This window comes from Callithrix jacchus, chromosome 5 (assembly GCF_049354715.1).
Source record: "Callithrix jacchus isolate 240 chromosome 5, calJac240_pri, whole genome shotgun sequence".
In the NCBI taxonomy this organism is placed as follows: domain Eukaryota; kingdom Metazoa; phylum Chordata; class Mammalia; order Primates; family Cebidae; genus Callithrix; species Callithrix jacchus.
In genome coordinates this window covers 41740681-41758962 of record NC_133506.1, presented here as the reverse complement: position 1 = coordinate 41758962, position 18282 = coordinate 41740681, and the positions used below count along the sequence as shown (strand labels likewise).

The following is an 18282-nucleotide window of genomic DNA, read 5'->3' as shown; positions in this document are numbered from 1 at the left end:
TTGGGGTTGGGAGGCATTAGATTCTCATAAGGAGTGTGCAACGTAGATCCCACATGTGTGAGTTCACAATAGGGTTCCCGCTCCCATGAGAGTCTAATACCACCACTCATCAGACAGGAGGCAGAGCTCAGGCGGTAGCGCTCACTTACCTGCTGCTCACCTATTGCTGTGCACCTGGTTCTTAACTTTGTTGGGATAGAGATCTTGGGTCTTGGAGATGGTGGACAGTTCCACTGGAAACAATGATGAACAAATGTCTTAACCTTTAGCCCCCAAAAAACAATTTTGGGAGCATTCCATATGCTTCTCAGATTTCCTCGGGGTTGGGAACCACTGCCATAGAAGATCAAATCCAGCATCTATTAAGAAAATATAACCTTGCACTACAATAAAAGATTACACATGAGCAATTAAATCTCTCACTGAATTAAAAAACTAGTAATACTACTAATTATTATTTTAAAAAATTTATGCTAGCTTTTGAACTTCTTAGTTGCTCAATGCAGCAGAAAGCTTTTTCTGAAATGGCTTCCAGTGACCCACCTCTCCTGGTATTTATGCCCTTGTGCCATCCCCTCCTCTTGAGTGTGGGCTACACATAATGACTTCTAACCCACAAAATACAGCAGAAGTGCTGGCACATCAATTCTGAGGTTGGGGTTTTCGAGACCATGGCTTTCCTCTCTCTCTTTCTTTTTCATTTGTTCTGATGAAACAAGCTGCTGTGTTGTGAGCTGCCCTATGGAGAGGCTCAGGTGGCAAGGGTCCGAATCCTGCCAACAGCCATGAAAGTGTGCATGGAAGCTGATATTTCTGAGCTGGCCTTGAAATGAGTGTGGTCATGACTGACACCTTGATTGCAGAGAGACCCGACAAGCCAGAGAACCCATCTAAACAGTGCCCAGATTCCTTACCATGAGAAAATGTGAGATCATAAATGATGTTGTTTTAAGCCATTAATCTTTGGGGCAATTTGTTACACAGCAATATATAACTAACACAAGAACACTGTAAATAAATCTGAAATGATGTATCAAAAACAGAACGCATATCACCTGTTATCTTCCTTCCAGAAGTGAAGGAAGGAAACTATGCCCATGTTTAGGATTCTGTTTTTAATAAACATATAGTGATTTTTGGTAACACTGTTTTAGAGCCTCAATTGTTTTTTATATGGCAATGAAAATAAGATAGAAAAACATTCTCTTTTACAACAGCAGCATAACATTTGAAAATGTCTAAACTCGAATTAATAGAAATATATTTTGTTTTCTTCAAGAATTGAAAATTTTGCATTTTTGGTAAAATTTTTGTTAAAATAGTGGCAAATTTTGGTATTTTCTTTGCTTTTTTTTGTTTGTTGCTCTAAACAGAGTATTTAAAATAGATCCAGAAAATCTTAGAAAAAGCAGATTAATGTTAATATGTATGACATTTCTTTAATTTTAAAGTAGATAAATGCTGGTTCCTTGCAGGAACACGTATAGACAAGAGGTATGTAAGATTTAGATGGCATTGCAAATCAGTGGGCAAAAGTGATGTTTACAATAAATCATATTAAGACAAGTAGTTATATCTGAAAAAATATGAAAATTATATTGTAATTCAAATATTATATCAAATAAATTTAAAATGGCCACTTACATTCTACCTTCACCTTCACACTGTTGGTAGACATTTAGGTAGACATCCTCCCACCTTTTAAAAAATTATTATGATTGGCTGGGTGCCATGGCTCATGCCTGTAATCCCAGCACTTTGGGAGGCTGAGGCGGGCCGATCACTTGAGGTCAGGGTTTCCCAATACGGTGAAGCCCCGTCTCTACCAAAAATACAAAAATTAGCCTGATGTGGTGGCGGGCGCCTGCAATCCCAGCTTTTCGGGAGGCTGAGGCAGGAGAATCACTTGAACCCAGGAGGTGGAGGGTTACAGTGAGCCGAGATTGCACCACTGCACTCCAGCCTGGGCATCACAGCAAGACTCTGTTAAAAAAAAAAAATTATGATGATTAAAAACCTTATGAGGAACATTCTTGATATGCTTCTTTTTGTACTGACTTAATTATTTCATTAAGATGTTTCTAGAAGCTGAATTGCTGGAATAAAGGGCATGCAATCTTCAATTTGGGTACAGAATGTCTGGTAGAAATGTCATAGGAATTATACTCCCACCCAACCTGTCTGGGAAAGTGTATTTTTCAAATTCATGCCAATACTTTATTATTCCATTTAATCTTTGCCAAATTAGTCTGCCAAAAAGTATGTAATCAAAAACTTTTTGCATTTCTTTCCTTTAGAGTAGTATTGGCCATTACCTCATATATATAGTTATGGCTCTTTTATGGTTCTATACTAATTGCCTTGTTCATGTTCTTTATTCATTTTTTTTAAAAAATTTGAATTCTCATCTTTACTGTTTCTAAAAGAGCTGTTAATAAATAGTCTATTTCAACCCTTCTCATATATATGAAACCACTTTATTTTCTCCATTTATTTCTTTTTAAATCTATTTTTTTTCTGAAGCAAGAGTTTTTCCATTTGTTATAGCCAGACTGATCAATCATTTCCTCCAGTGTTATGTTTACATGGCAGTGAAAATAAGAGACTACTTAACTTGAATGAATAGAAATACATTCAATTTTCTTGATGACTAGGAAACTTTGTTTTAATAAAATTTCAATTAAAAAACTTCTCTAGCAAGTAATGCAAAAAAATCACTTATGCCAAGTGTTTGCTTTTAACATTTCAAATTACATATCTATATGAAATACAATGGCTATAACATGTGAGATGGGAATTAAACCTTAGTTTTTTACTCCAAATGGCTAGTGAGTTGTCCCACATCACTTTTTCAATAATCTATTTAACAATAAGCCTTTCTCATTGATTTGAAAGGGCAGCTTTTCATATAATATTCTTGGAAATCATCTTTTGTTGGTGTTCAGATAGCTATTGCTGCATAACAAACCACCCAAAACTTAGAGGCTTAAAACAACAAAATTTATTACTTCTTGTAGTCTGTACGTTTACTGGGATTAGCTATATGTCATTTCCTAAGGAGCTGAAGTCTTCCAGGAACTTCACTGGCCTGGAATGTTCACTCATATTTATGATGTCTAGGCAAGGATGACTGGAAGGCTGGGATGGCTGCGTTGCTAGGAAAGATGAGACTCTCTTTTTCCATGTGGTCTCAGGGCCTCTCACTTCCTACTTCTCTTGGTTTCTCCACTTCGTCTAACAGGTTAGCTGGATTTCTTACATAGCATCTAAGGATTCTTCAAAGGGCAAAGTGAAAGCTGCCACGACTTTGTATGGCTTACTTTCTGGAACTGGCACAGTGTCACTTCTGATACATTCTTTTGGTTAAAGAGAATCACAGAGTCAGCCAAATTCAATATGGGAGGGAAATATACAAACCTGGAATACTGGGAAGTGTAGGTCATTGGGTGCCATCTTTGAAGACTAGCTACCACCAGTTGCTGTTTTTTCTGGAATTGAATAATAATACATCATAACTTTGTCAGCAACTTTCATGCCTTCCAATGAGTAAAGTGTTATAAAATTCCATTTATTCCGTATATATACAATACATATACAGTCATGTGTGACATAAGAATGTTCCAGTCGACAATGTACTGCATATACAACTGTGGTCTCATAAGATTGTAATACTGAATGCGTACTGTGCCTTTCCTATGTTTAGATATGTTTGCATACACAAATACCATTGTGTTGCCATTACATATGGTATTTAGGACAATAACATGCTACACAGGCCTGTAGCCTAGGAAAAATAGGCTACACCATACAGCCTAGGTGTGTAGTAGACTATTTCATCTAGATTTATGTAAGAACACTCCATGATAATCATACAAAGGTGAGATTGCCTAAAGACACATTTCTCAGAACATAGTCCCCCTGTTAAGCCATGCATGACTGTATGTATTTTCCTTGTGGATGTAAAGCTATTTTCTATATTACTCACATAGAGTAATATAATTTGTGGCATTAAAGTATATTAACTATGTTGCTGATTAAAATAATAACAAATTATTAGACCCATATGAGTTCCTCTTTACAAAACCGTCAGAAGAATGTGCACCTAAAGTTAAACTTGGGTATCTCTGGGAATTGGGGTTATGGCTAATAGATCATTTTTTTTAGAGATACTCTGATTTATCTTCAGCTTTCACGTATTAAAAGCCAGGAATGATTCTGCATCCTGTTTGGGAGAAATTCTGCAGGTCGTTAGTATTATTCCCTTAATATTCTACTGAAATATCTTTCGCAGTCATTTTCATTTCGCAGAATTTTCCTTTCTCATCTATAGCCTTCGGTGAAACGGGTATGAAACTTTACTTTTCGTATTGATGATTCACAGTAGTCACCCAAGCCCTGTAGTTAAAGCAGAAGCTCTTCAAAGGTCCCTCATAGCAGGGCGGTGGCCGCGACGCCTTCTGGGGACTGTGGTCCCGAAAGCTGGCGCGGGTCTCGCGAGAGTCCCGGGAAAGCTGGCCTGGAGGCCTTTCTGCGCATGTGCCGTTCCTGTTCTTGTACCGGAACGCGCTTCCAGTTTGCCAGGCTCTTCCGGGTGAGAGTCTTGCTGTTTGTGGATCCGTGGTCCCACCGTCACTGTACCTGGTGCGAACTGGAGGCGAAGCAGGTGCACCTACAAGCTATAGAAAGGGCTGGCAGCAAGCTCCGAGCGAGCACTCGGGCGTCGAAAGGAACGGTGGGGCTGGGCGGAACTGGCCTCGGGTCCGTCGAGGGTGGACGCGCTCTCCCCGTCTCTGGAGGGAGGGTTTCTTGTGCGCGGGAGGCTAGGCAGCCGGGGCAGGATTGGGGTCCTCACCTGCAGGCCTCGGGGCGGGCTCTCTCTAGGGCCCTGATTTGCCTTAAGAAGGTGCTTGGTGAAGGTGAAACGTTTGCACATCCAAGTAGCTAGAGCCTCTTTCCAGAACTGCTGATGCACTTAGTCCTGCAGCCATTGATTACTATAGCTGAGCAAATTTCAATTCAACTTTTAGAAGAAGGATGTGAGTTGCAATTGAAGAGAGTGGGCGGGGTCCAGATTTGACAGGAAAAGACACTTCTCTGGCGGTATCTGAGAGTCCTTGGTTGGAGGGAAGGCTTACTGGTTATAACTAAGAAAATGATTTCTTCGTTACTTCCTAAACACATTCATGTCATTCCCTACCATCTCCACCCTTTGTTTATTCTGAGCTGCACAAACCATGTTCATCACCTCCCCTGGAATTTACTGAGTTTACCCCTTACGGAGCCACACAATAGGGGTAAAAAAAAAAAAGACTAAAAACTAACTTATTTTAAAATTGCGACTTAGTAAATATTCAGTAATGCAGTTTGCTAGTAACAGAGCCAATAATTGAATTATAGTCTCTTGAGTACCAGGTCATCTACCACATTTAAGTTATCTACCACAAGTTTCTCAGTAAAAGGTCCTCTTGTGAAACTGCAGCTAAGGTAGACCAAACTGTCAAAAAGACAAACATCTTAAAGCACTTTCATTCATCCTTTCTGGATTCTCTCATCTCAAGTGGCTAAACACATTAGTAGAAAAATAGGTAAATGATATAATATCATTTTCCTATTCCAATAGATCTTTTAATCCTATAACCTGTTTTAATGCCAAAGTAGTGTTCCCGGCTTTGTATATACTAACTTTCATTGACCTAGTCTCCTATTAATTGGACTCAGAGTTTTCAGTTTTTTTCCAAAGGAGGCATAAATTGACAGTAATAAAGTAGAAAACATTTGTTGCATTCACTCAGTAAGAAAAGCTCTATGTGACAATTCTAGAACTATAAATGGACAAGTGAACATTTCCTCAAGTTGTTGCTTCCTGAACCAGACTGGTCAAAATGCCATGTTTTTAAACGGATGCGTGGTTGTCTTTGTGGGTAATTGTAGAGCTGCTGTGTGACCCAGATTGCTCATGATTCCATTCCCCATTCTTCCTTACCCAGCTCTGCTTTTAACACTCTTGGCCCTTTCTCAAGAGAACCCGAAAATGAACAAATTTCAGGTAAGTTGCTCAGTGATTTACTTCCCACCTTACACAGTGAATTTCAAGAGGTTTAGAGTAGTTTGCAGGTGAAATTGAAATGTATTTCAGCATCAGAGAAGAGTATCTGATCAATACTGGATAAGTGGACATAGATATACAGAAAAGTCATATATTTCTATAGACTTATTCAAATGGTTCCAGAAAGGCCCAGAAGATATGAGGTAGGCCTTACACTGGCATTTTATGTGGTTTTCCCATCATTTATATCTAAACATTTTCTTAGATGATCTTTGAGTAAGTGAAATAGAGGCAGCTTTGCCAAAAAACAGCTGGGAAAGAAATGCTGTTGGTTTCTTGTGACTTCTATACCCAAGCAGAGCATAGTGATTACAGGGAACCAACTCAGTGTCATCTGAGCAGGCAGCATTCTGATGGTTCTCTCTGATGTCTGTGATCCAGTGATAAGACCTAGAATAAGTGGATAAAACCTGCAGTAAATGGAATAATGTTCCCCAAATAATGCCCTATAACTATTTATTACAGCCATTCTATTAAAGCAAGTTCTAGGGAGAACAGTGTGATATGCTTCACGTGCCTGTCTCATTTCAACCCACTTGATACAGTCTTGTGACTGCCCCCACCACTCAGATGGATTTGTTCTGGAAAAATTTAGTAGTAACCTAAATGTTTTCAAACCTAATGAGTCTTTTCCGGTTCATACTTTACCAAACTCTTCGTTGCATTTGACAGTATGACTGCCCCTCCCTAATATGCACCTGTGATAATTTCTGTGGTATCACTCGCATGATGCTCTTTGCAGCTCTGTAATCATGTCTTTTCTTTTTTAATTGAGACGAGGCCTCACTATGTTGCCCAGGCTTGTCTCAAACTCCTGGGCTCAAGTGATCCTCCCACTTTGGCCTCCCAGAGTGCTGTGATTACAATTGTGAGCTGCCACACTCAGCCTGTAATCATATCTTTTTTATATCTTTTATAAAATCTTCTTCTCTTGTTTCATGAACATTGCTATTTCATTGTTAGCCCATTATTCTTTCTGATTTTTTTTCATGCCCTTTGTGGTTTTAACTTGTGACTCTATGCTCTGAAATATCTCTACCCCTGAGAACCTCAGCTCGAGATTCTTGCTGGACATCTCTATAAGGCACTTGGAGTCCTCGTAACCAAAACAGAAATAATATTTACAACTTGCTCAGTGTGCTGCTTCTTTATTCCCTATCAGTGCTGCTTCCATCAGGCCAGTGAGGCAAGCTGGAAAAGGAAGTCCATCTTCATCTCTCCTTTTCCTCATCTCCTACTGTATCTGTTTGTCAAGCTTGCTAATGTCTCATAAACCTTTCTTGAATTTGTCCTTTCACTTCCATTCCTACTTCTGCCTGAGTTCATGGGTCGACATAATATTAATAGCTTTCTCAGTAGTCTGCTTGGCCCCTTCCTCCCTTCCTATCCCCACCTCAAGGCTGTTGTTCACACTGACCAATTCCTCCAAAATGCCAATGTGATCATGTCTTAATACAGAAATGACTTAAGAGGTTCCATGCCACTTACAGAGTACAAGTTCAGCATCCTTGGTACGACCTATAAGGCTGTTTGTGTCATGACCATTTCCTGCCTCTTCTTAATTCCTACCACTCTAGACCTTTCATTCAACAACTGTATATTGATCAAACAGTTGTGTGTCATACACTATGCTAGATGGTCTACATTCAGCTTGAATGAAGGAGATACTGTCTTTGTCATGGAGCTCACATTCTAGTGAAGGAGAAAGATGTTACAGAAACAATACAAACTGTGCTGAGGTGGTTCTCAACTCTGCCAGACCCATATCCATTTACAGAACATACTTTTTCACAAGCTATATTGGGATGCAAACCTTCCATAGTCAGCCATCTCCTTTATCTCTCTTGGTTAATGCCACCCACTCACACCAGGCTGCCTCCTCTTTTAGACTTGGATGAAACCACACACCATAAGGTGTGGTACCAGCTTCCTGAGGGGCCAGATGGTGGAGCCAGATGATGCAACCTGCAAGTGTGGGCAAGTTAACTCACTGTGGGTGAACCTTGAATGAAGGGAAATGGAAAATGAGAAAGAGGTGGGCAGATGAATTCCCCACCCTTTCTGTCTTCTGTGCACTGAGTTCAGTTCTTCCTGGTGGTCCACCTGGAGATGTCCCACGTGCTGAGCCCATGCTCCTTCTAAGGAAACTTGCCTCTCTTTGGGGCTTGTAGTGAAGTGGTGGGCAGCATGCTGATGCCCCTTGTGTCTCATTGTTTACATCCTTTCTTTCTTCCCTTCCTTACTTCCCTTACCCTCTCTGTTCTGGCTTGGAGTTCCCAGATGAAATGATACAGCCTGAGTCCTTGCCTTAGGCTCTGTTTTCTAGAAGTCTCAACTAAAAGCCATCCTCTCTTTTGAAAATTACACAAATAGGCTATTTTAAATTACAAAATAGCCTATTTTGGAGATCCTAAATAATGTAACCTACTTGTGTAATTTTAAAAAAATCAATAGAATTCGAATATAGAGGAGAAATAAATACAGTAATTAAAAATAATATGTATCTTAATATAGACTTGTCCAGATAAAACTATAGTAAGTCATAAAAGTAGTTTGATGTTTATACAGACTTCTTTTAGGTTAAATCACTATGAATATGATAATTACAAGTTTATATTGATACAGGAGTGATGTCATAATTTGAGTACCGTACATAGCATTGCCATTAGTGGGATTTTTCAGGAGTGAAAATCCCTAAATGTTCCAGTTCAAATCAAATACAAACTGCCCTTGATGTGTCCACTATTACACTGAAGAAAATTTAATATGGATAAAAATACTGTGTATTTTTATATTCCAGTGCCAAATGGAGTAAGGTTCTAGGCTCGGATGATTATAAACAGATTTTTCATTTATATGAATATTTAAGATTAGAAAGCTATACAGGATTTGGGGCATTTCTTTCCTGTAGGAGAAGATCCTGCATGTTGCAGTGTCTCTACCATCTCTCCTTCCCTCTCCCTCCACCAAATGCCAACAGCATCCCACAGAACCTTGACGGCCAAAAAGGTCTCCACAGATGTGCCAAATGCCCCCAGTGGAAGGGACCACTCACACTCAGCCCCTCTGAAGAGTGATGGTGGTCTGCATTTAGTTTCCTGAACATGCCCCAAATTTTACATTCCTGCTTTGAACCGTGTTTCCACTATTTGCTCCTTGACTTTCTACCCCTTTCCTATCTACATTGTGTCCATAGCCAGGAGCCATCTCATCACAGGACCCATTCCTGCCCCCATCTTCTGTGTCCACAGACTGTGCTTACAGAGCAATGGTGGCTGTCTTCATCTCTGCATTACGTGTAGGGTCTGGTCATTATCTGTCTACCTTACAAGTAAGACTGTTAGCCTTTAAAGATGTAGGAACATGTCCTCAGTAGCCATATGCCTGCTCATAGTAGTGTTCATCATTTCTTTTTTGTGGATAATCTTGTTTTGTATGAATCTATGAACTCTCCTTTGCTCCGAATGGATCATCGCTCTACTTACAGCGTTGCTTGCAGAGTGGACGTGAGTCACCAGGAGAATTGAGTTTCTTTTTCTTTTGTCATAAGCACCTTTCAGTTTCTCACAAAGTGAACACATTCACTGTTCTTACTTTGCACCTTCTGCTATGAAGTGTACTGGGTCTGCCTCAGTGAGTACAGAACTTTCTAGTGAGGGCTCTCCAATTCTCTAGCACTCTTTGTTCCTGGCTTTTTGTTTTTAATATTTTTGCCAGTCATTCTTTCTAGTCATTAAGACCTTATATGTCTATTGTTGTGCATGTAATTATAAGATACTCTTTATCTTCAGGAAGCTTGTAGGTCCTTTGGAGGAAGTAATTTATGGAGGAAATAAAATGGATAATATAACTCTCTAGTTTATGTGTAAGAGACAGTTAAGTGGTGGTAGCAGGAAAGGCCTCACTAAATTACCTAATAAAGTGTGTCAGTAGGAAGATATATAGCAGCTCAAAGAAAAGAAAGACTGGGGTGACCTAGGACAGTCATGTGAGTGAGGTGAGACGAACAGCAGGCCAAAGCCCAGGTGTCTGCAGAGGTGGAGGCAGCACTACTATTTTTTACTGCTTTATTTTGAAATATAAAGAATGAGAAAAATCGTACACAAAGTGCCTGTGTCTCCTTCACCTCACTTCCCCCACCTTTCAAAACTGTATTATAGTGATGAAAACCACATGAATACAGTACTATTATCTTACCTTACTCAAATTCTGCTGATGATTTTCCATGAATATCCCTTTTCACTTCAAGGATCCAACCTAGGAACCCAAGTTGCATTAAATGTCCTGTCTCCTTAGCCTCTTGCAACCCACGACGGTCCTTTTTCACTTAGAACCTTGATACTTTGCCGGTTAGTTATTTTGCAGGGTTCATCCTATACTTCTCTTTCTTTCCCCTTCCCCTTTCCTTTCCCTTTCTCTTGTTTTTCTTTTCCTTTTCTTTCCTCCCTCTTCTTTCATTTCTCCTTTCTTTTCCTTTCCTCTTTCTTTTCTTTCTTTCCTTTTTACTTACTTATTTAACTTACTTAATTTTTGAGACTGAGTTTTGCTCTGTCACCCAGGCTTGAGTGCAGTGGTACAATCATAGCTCATTAAAGCCTTGCCCACCTCAGCTCAATCAATTCTCCTGCCTTAGCTTCCCAAGTAGTTGGGACTGCAGACATGCGCCACTACTCCTGGCACAAAAAAAAAAAAAAAAAAAATTGAGTGATGGGGTCTCACTATGTTGCCTAGGCTGGTCTTGAACTCCTGAGTTTAAGCGATCCTCCCACCTCAGCCTCCCAAAGCGCTGTGATTACAGGCATGAGGCACCACACCTGGCCTACGGTAGTTCTAAAAATCAAAACTGTACAGAAAGATATTTTAGAGAAGTGTCAGTCCTTCTCATCTCTTCTACCCTGTTCCCATCCTTCCATTCTTTCCATCTGACTCCACCTCTCCCCTGAAGGCAACCAGTTTCATGAGTTTCTGGGGTATCCTTTCCATAACTTTTTTGTACACATTGTGATTATATATGGTGAGTTTTTTTTGTTTTTGTTTTTGTTTGAGATGAGGTCTTGCACTGTTACCCAGGCTGCTGGAGTGCAGTGGCACAGTCTAAGCCTACTACAGTCTCTGCCTCCCAGGCTCAAGTGATCCTCTTATCGCAGGCTCCCGAGCAGCACACGCCACTGTGCCCAGCTAATATTTTTTGTAGAGAAAGAGGTTTTGTCATGTTGCCCAGACTGGTCTCAAACTTGTTAGCTCCAGCGATCCATCCACCTCGACCTCTCAAAGTGCTGGGATTACAGGTATGAGCCACCACACCCTGACATGTGTGTTTTCTTACATCTCCTTTCTTACATAAAAGATAGACTATTATAGATATTCTTTAATACTTTGCTTTTGTCACTTCATATCAGTTCATAGAGACCTTCCTCATTATTTATGCTTTCAAATATTGCTTCTGATCACTGTGCTGTCTCTCCTCTGAGCTCCAGAACCATGTATCCAACTACCGGCTAGACATTTCTACTTCTTTACTCAACAGACACTTCAAGCACAGCATGGTAAAGATCAGTGCTTTCATTTCCTATGCTCTGTTCTCTTTTTTGTTTTGTTTTCCTATTCTCCATAGATGCTACTAGCATCAGCCTAGCTGATGATGCGGAATAATCTGCACATTACATCGACTGCACATCAACTAGAGGTCAACTCCCCTTGCCTCTCATTATGTAGGACTGATTCTTTCCTTCCCATTTCCCAGGAACTACCTGTGGTCATGTCCTGCAGCGGTGTCTTAGCTTTCTTCCCCTCTAATTTGACCTTTAAGCCAGTTTCCATTTTTCTAGAGTAGGGGACAGCAGATGTTTTCTTTAGAGGACAAGGTCAATATTTTTGACTTTGCTGGCCACGTGGACCCTGTCGGATTTACTCAGCACAGCTGTTGAGGCATGAAAGCAGTCATAGAGCATGTGTAAGCAAATTTTAACATGACCGTATTTGGCTCCCAGTAGCCTAGATTTTGCCCACGGGTTGTAGTTTGCTAACCCCTATACTCTAGAGCATTGTTTCAAAATACGTATTTGGTCACAAATCTTCAGTCCTTGCTTACAAATACCTTTTTATGGATTTCCATCATTCACAACAGTGGTCTGCAAAGTGGAGGATAGGGAGCACCCCAGCAATCCACTGGACTTCTATTCTTATTGGTATTTCAGCCAAAAGAATCAAAAAATAATTAAGCTTTATTGATATTAATGTATAGCTTGAAGTAACTTGGAAATATACTACAATTTCTAAGTAAATGTATATTAGTTGTGCAAGAATGTTTTGCTAATGTGCTATACTATCTAGATTTCAAGACTACTAATTAGAGAAAAGAGTTCCTTTATTCTCTGGGTTCTGTCCCACCTCTTACTATCCTTTCATATGGAGAGATTTGTAATTCTCAAACTCCCCATGTGTGTTTTGTGTCCATGTATCTTCTTAACGGCTACCTACAATCCTATAAAACATACTATTTATATTTCAGGACTAAAAATGTTATCCCCTCGAAGGAATAACACAAAACGGAGCAAACTTTCTTCTTTTTTGATCACCCTTTATCTTGTGTGTATGTCCAGCATTGCTCTTTAAAGATGTACATTTCTGCTTTTGTCACCCTGTCAGAATGTATGCTCCTTGAAAGCAACATTAGTATTTTATGTGATTAGTAATCCAGGCAATTGGAATAGTGCGAGGCATGGTATAAGCTCCGTACATTTTTAAATTTTATTTTAAAATGAACACAGTGACAGATTTTTAATTTTCTGCCCTCCCACAATTATATCTCTTTATAGCTACTCTATTAGCCATGGCAGTGGTCTGCTTATATTTTGTTACCATACATTTTATAACACTCAATTCTGATCACTCAAGATCAAACATTTTCTTTCAGAGATCAGTTTCATTCCAGGACCTAACTGTGAACTTCACCCAAGAGGAATGGCAGCAACTGGACCCTGCTCAGAGGCTCCTGTACAGGGATGTGATGCTGGAGAACTACAGCAACTTGGTCTCTGTGGGTAAAGACAGTTTCCCTGTACAACTCTCAAGAGCATACATTTCTTCTGTGTTACAAAAATATGTTGATTTCTAGAATTTAATTATTTAGCCTTGAGCATCAGGGGAGCAAGATGATTAAACTCTTTTAGAGAGTAGAAGTATGTGTGTGTATTCACTGCCTGTCCCTTACTCTTTGCCAAAATGTTCTAGCTTTACTGAGCCATTGCTGGGCATCTTCATTGCACAGCTTCTGAAGCTGTACTTTCTTCATTCTTCAGAGTCCCTGATGTCCAAAGATCTTGGTCCAAGTTCTGTAATTTCCCATTAACAGGATATCATGTTAGCAAACCAGATGTGATTTTCAAATTGGAGCAAGGAGAAGAACCGTGGATAGTGGAGGAATTCTCAAATCAGAACTACCCAGGTAAGTAAATGATAACTGCAGGCGGAACCAATTGAAATGAGTGATCCGTGGTGGTCAGTGACAATAGTTGGCATCTTTGTAATATTTTTTTATGAATTTCTTTTTTTGACCCCAGACCTTTGGAAGTGATTGAGGTTGATTAACTGTCTTACTGTTAACATCTGAAATGTTCTCCCCAATAACTAATTGAAATTTATAAAGATTTTGCCACCAAGTTACCTATCCCCAGAATTCAAGTCCTCTTTTTTCACACCTTAAACTTTATTTCTATAACATCCTCTGTTGCCTCCCTTGCCCCATCCACTGTTGTCATAGATTTAGTTTATATTTCAGACATTCAGAGATCTGTCATGATCTTTTTAGTTGCCTTCCATTTTTCTATAACTCAACTGAGAAATAACATGGTTTCCCTTTCCATTATGAGTTTCCCCAGGATCCAGAGTAGGGTGAGGCAAACAAAGTGCCTAGCATGCAAAATTTAAGAAGACACTCAATTATCAGGATTGTACAGGTGTCCTTGATATCCTGCTTGCCTTCCTCTAGTCCCAGCCCTGCTCAGCCCACAATCTTACTTTCCATTCCCCTTTGCGTTGTACAAATTTGAGAGTTTCATGTTACTGCAAAAATTTAAGGTTTACCCTTTCTTCTTGTGTGTTTAGATAACAGACTCTGTTTTACCTGATCTCACTGTATCAGTCTTTCTCTAAGTGCTTACTTGACTCTTGTGTGTTTTATTTAATACTCCATCAGCACACTTCCAGCTTTGTGTACTATTCCGTGTGACTATTTACTTTTTCCACCCAAGTTTAGTAGTATTTGTAAAGTGTCAAAAGTACTTGTATTCTTTGCTAGTTTCTTCTTCCTTTCCCCCTCTTAAATATTGGCTTATATGGATGGATTTGCTTTTTTTGTATTTTTTGCTTTTCTTCAAATCAACCAAGTAGGAGATGTTTGCACTTGAAATTTGTTTAATCTTGGTAGTCTGGGCCTAAAGTCTAACCCCTAAAACGATGCATTTCTAAGGAATTCTTATTGCATAGAAAATATATAAAGACTCACCAATTATTGTTAATTGTCTTCCTTTTTCTAGAAGTTGATGATGCCTTAGAGAAGAACAAGGAAATCCAAACTGTATTCTTCAGCAACAAAACACTGATTACAGAAAGAGAGAATGTATTTGGGACAACATTTAATCTGGGTATGAATAGTGTTCCCTCAAGAAAAATGCCCTATAAATGTAATCCAGGAGGAAACAATTTGAAAATGAATTCAGAAATAATTGTTGCAAAGAAAAGTAAAGAAAACAGAAAGATTCCTGATGAGTACAGTGGATTTGGGAAGCCATTATTCCATAATAAGCATGAGCAAAGTCATTTGGGAATGAAAAAATACAGATATAATCCAATGAGGAAAGCCAGCAATGAAAATGAAAATCTTATTCTGCATCAGAACATTCAGATTTTGAAGCATCCTTTTGACTATAATAAATGTGAGAAAACTTTCTTCAAGCAGGCAATTCTCATTACACAGAAGGAGAGACAGACTGAAAGGAAACTAAATGAATGTAATGAATGTAGGAAAACCTTTTCTAGGAGATCTACCCTCATTGTACATCAGAGAATTCATACAGGGGAGAAACCCTATGTTTGTAATGATTGTAGGAAAACTTTTCGTGTGAAGGCAAGCCTTACTCGACACCAAAGAATTCATACTGGAGAGAGACCCTATGAATGCAGTGAATGTGCGAAAACTTTCGTGGACAAATCTGCCCTCATTGTACACCAGAAAATTCATAGAGGGGAGAAATCCTATGAGTGTAATGAATGTGGAAAGACCTTCTTTCGGAAGTCAGCCCTGGCTGAACATTTCAGGTCACACACAGGGGAGAAGCCTTATGAATGCAAGGAATGTGGAAATGCCTTCAGCAAGAAATCTTATCTTATTGTACATCAAAGAACTCACAAGGGAGAGAAGCCAAATGAATGTAAGGAATGTGGGAAAACCTTCTTCTGTCAGTCGGCCCTTACTGCACATCAGAGAATTCACACGGGGGAAAAACCCTATGAATGTCACGAATGTGAGAAAACCTTCTTTTGTCAGTCTGCTCTCAATGTGCATCGAAGAAGTCATACAGGAGAGAAGCCCTATGAATGCAGTCAATGCAGAAAATTTTTATGTACAAAATCAGCCCTCATTGCACATCAAATAACTCATAGAGGAAAGAAGTCTTATGAATGTAATGAATGTGGGAAATTTTTCTGCCATAAGTCAACACTCACTATACATCAGAGAACACACACAGGAGAGAAACATGGTGTGTTTAATAAATGTGGTAGAATATCCATTGTGAAGTCAAACTGCAGTCAGTATGAGAGAATGAACACAAAGGAGAATCTTTATGAGTGTAGTGAACGTGGGCATGCCATCAGTAAAAACTCACACCTCATTGTACATCAGAGAACTATATGGGAGAGACCATATGAATGCAACGAATGTGGGAGAACCTACTGCAGGAAGTCAGCCCTCACTCACCATCAGAGAACACACACAGGAGAGAGACCCTATGAATGTAATGAATGTGGAAAAACCTTCTGTCAGAAGTTCTCCTTTGTTGAACATCAGCGAACTCACAGTGGGGAGAAACCGTATGAATGTGATGAATGTGGGAAATCCTTCTGCCACAAGTCAACCTTCAGAGTCCATAGAAGAATTCACACAGGAGAGAAACCATATGACTGTAATCAATGTGGAAAAACCTACCGTCGACTGTGGACTCTCACTGAACATCAGAAAATACACACAGGAGAGAAACCTTATGAATGTAACAAATGTGAGAAAACATTTCGCCACAAATCAAACTTTCTTTTACATCAGAAGACACACAAGGAATAAGTTCCAACAAAGTAATAAGTTCCAACAAAGCAACAAATCAAAAAACTTACACAATGCTAAACTATGAATATGTGTAGAGGAGCAAAATCTTACGAATGTAATGAATATGGAAAGTTTTCTGTCACTATTCAATCCTCACTATACCATCAGAAATCATGTGGGAAAGAAATAGTTTAATAAATGTATTCATTGTGAATTATGAAAATATTCAACAGTAATTCAAAGGTTATGTCAAATGTCCCTCCCTTTCAAGATAATGAAACAAACATTATTTAAGTTAAATTGTTACTTGGTTCCTCCACACAGTGTTACTTGGTAATATATGTTATGAGGTGTGAGGATCTGACCTTCATTTCAAATCAATACCATTGTTCCCGTGATAGTTGAGTAATTCAGTTTCTTAATTTATGGTGTATTTTCAGATTAGGCAGCTTTTTTATTGTCTGCTAACTCCATAGTCTTCTAGTAGCAGACTAGCATACTATATAGCTTTATCTGCAAAGGTGACAACTAAGGAGAACTAACCATGGTACTTCATGCACCCATGGTAATTATACCACAGATGAGCATTTGGTAAAGCTGAGCCAATAAAAGCTGTTCCTAAGACCTTTCCAATGGAAGAGAGGCACAGGATAGCTAGTTTGTGATACTGAAGCTTTCAGCCACGTCAAGAAAACAGCAATTGCAGTAGGAAAAACATGCAGACGTCAGCATTCTTGAGCAACAAAAATAATTCTGATGACGGTGGAATCCAAAAAGTGTTCATTTCTCTGGTTTTAGTGTTCTCTTAATATCCATTCAACCCCATCTACCGGTGGTTTATGTCAATTAGTATGTTTTCAAAGATCTCTTGTATTGCCTAAATATTTTCATTAGAGGTGTTCTTTAGAAGTCACTTATCAAATTCTGAGAACAGAACGCCCCTGTGAAGCCGGTTAGGATTACATTGTATGGATATATGTGATGAGATAGGATTGCCACTCATACGGGGTTATTGGGAAATGTTTACCTTTCAAGTCCTGCTTTCTGTGAGTGGGGTTTTCCCTCTGCCCATTTCTAGCTTCTCTGCTGCATTATGCATTCTGCCTCAGGGAAGATGAAGGGGGCTTATCTAATTGCTAAGAGTGATGGGTAACTGGGTTTGCTCAGCTGAATTCCCACTTCATTGTGGGCTGTCCTGCAAGTACAATTTCTTGTTACAGGTATTGCCTACGATTGGTAAATTCGTCTAATTCTGTCATTCAGCTAAAAGGTCACACTGAGTTGCATCCTCCAACTCAATTTGATCAGCAATAAAAATTTCATCTTGACCCCTGTCTGCTGTTTGTTTTGTTATTGTTTAAATGGAGGTAAAATGGTGAACCCAATATGAACATGATTGATTTATCCATTTATTCAGTTCTTATGTCCTTCAGTAGGATGGATAAATGTGTGTGTACACACATATGCATGTATTAACATTTATAAGTGTATACGTATGTATGTGCGTATACTGATCTGGCTCTTTTCCTGTGAAAGGTATTCATAGTCACTTAAAAGATTTGGTTGCTACTGTGCTATTGTGAATTAAGTTACCTTTCACTTTAAAACTAATGTAGTAAAGAAAAACAAAAATACCTAATTTTTGTGCCAAATTTGTCTAAATGTATCCTTTAATGTTGGAACCATTTTTTTCAAATCTTAGGAAAATGTAAATTCACAAGTCCAAGAAGTTTAATGAACCCCAAGCAGAATAAAAATGAAGAGCACAACAAGACACCAAATTTCAAGACATAAAGAAATTACAGCTGTCACTTTCACTGTGCTTAATTGGTCGCACAGACCAACCATGATGTGG

The 18282-nt window shown here is 39.1% G+C and overlaps 1 protein-coding gene across 17 annotated transcripts; it reads left to right on the top strand.

The window, feature by feature from the left end:
* Positions 1-4553: 4553 nt before the first annotated feature.
* Positions 4554-17755, top strand: LOC100407664 (uncharacterized). 17 transcript variants are annotated; one of them, XM_078371816.1, is made up of 5 exons: positions 4554-4591; positions 5988-6046; positions 13023-13145; positions 13461-13553; positions 14644-17755. In XM_078371816.1, exon 5 carries the CDS (start codon positions 14754-14756, stop codon positions 16443-16445), a length of 1692 nt encoding a protein of 563 aa, XP_078227942.1. In that variant the 5' UTR covers positions 4554-4591; positions 5988-6046; positions 13023-13145; positions 13461-13553; positions 14644-14753; the 3' UTR covers positions 16446-17755. The 17 variants fall into 17 exon arrangements, with proteins under 17 accessions (XP_078227942.1, XP_078227941.1, XP_035154652.1 ...); XM_078371815.1 differs by having other exon boundaries at positions 13408-13553; XM_035298761.3 differs by having other exon boundaries at positions 13023-13149.
* The last annotated feature ends 527 nt before the right edge of the window (positions 17756-18282 follow it).

What these genes read in the sequence shown, in the direction of transcription:
- LOC100407664 (XM_035298761.3), top strand. An exon ending in CAGCAACTTGGTCTCTGTGG is followed by an intron (nt 13,150 to 13,460) that starts GTAAAGACAGTT and finishes TCCCATTAACAG; the next exon opens with GATATCATGTTAGCAAACCA. An exon ending in CTCAAATCAGAACTACCCAG is followed by an intron (nt 13,554 to 14,643) that starts GTAAGTAAATGA and finishes TCCTTTTTCTAG; the next exon opens with AAGTTGATGATGCCTTAGAG.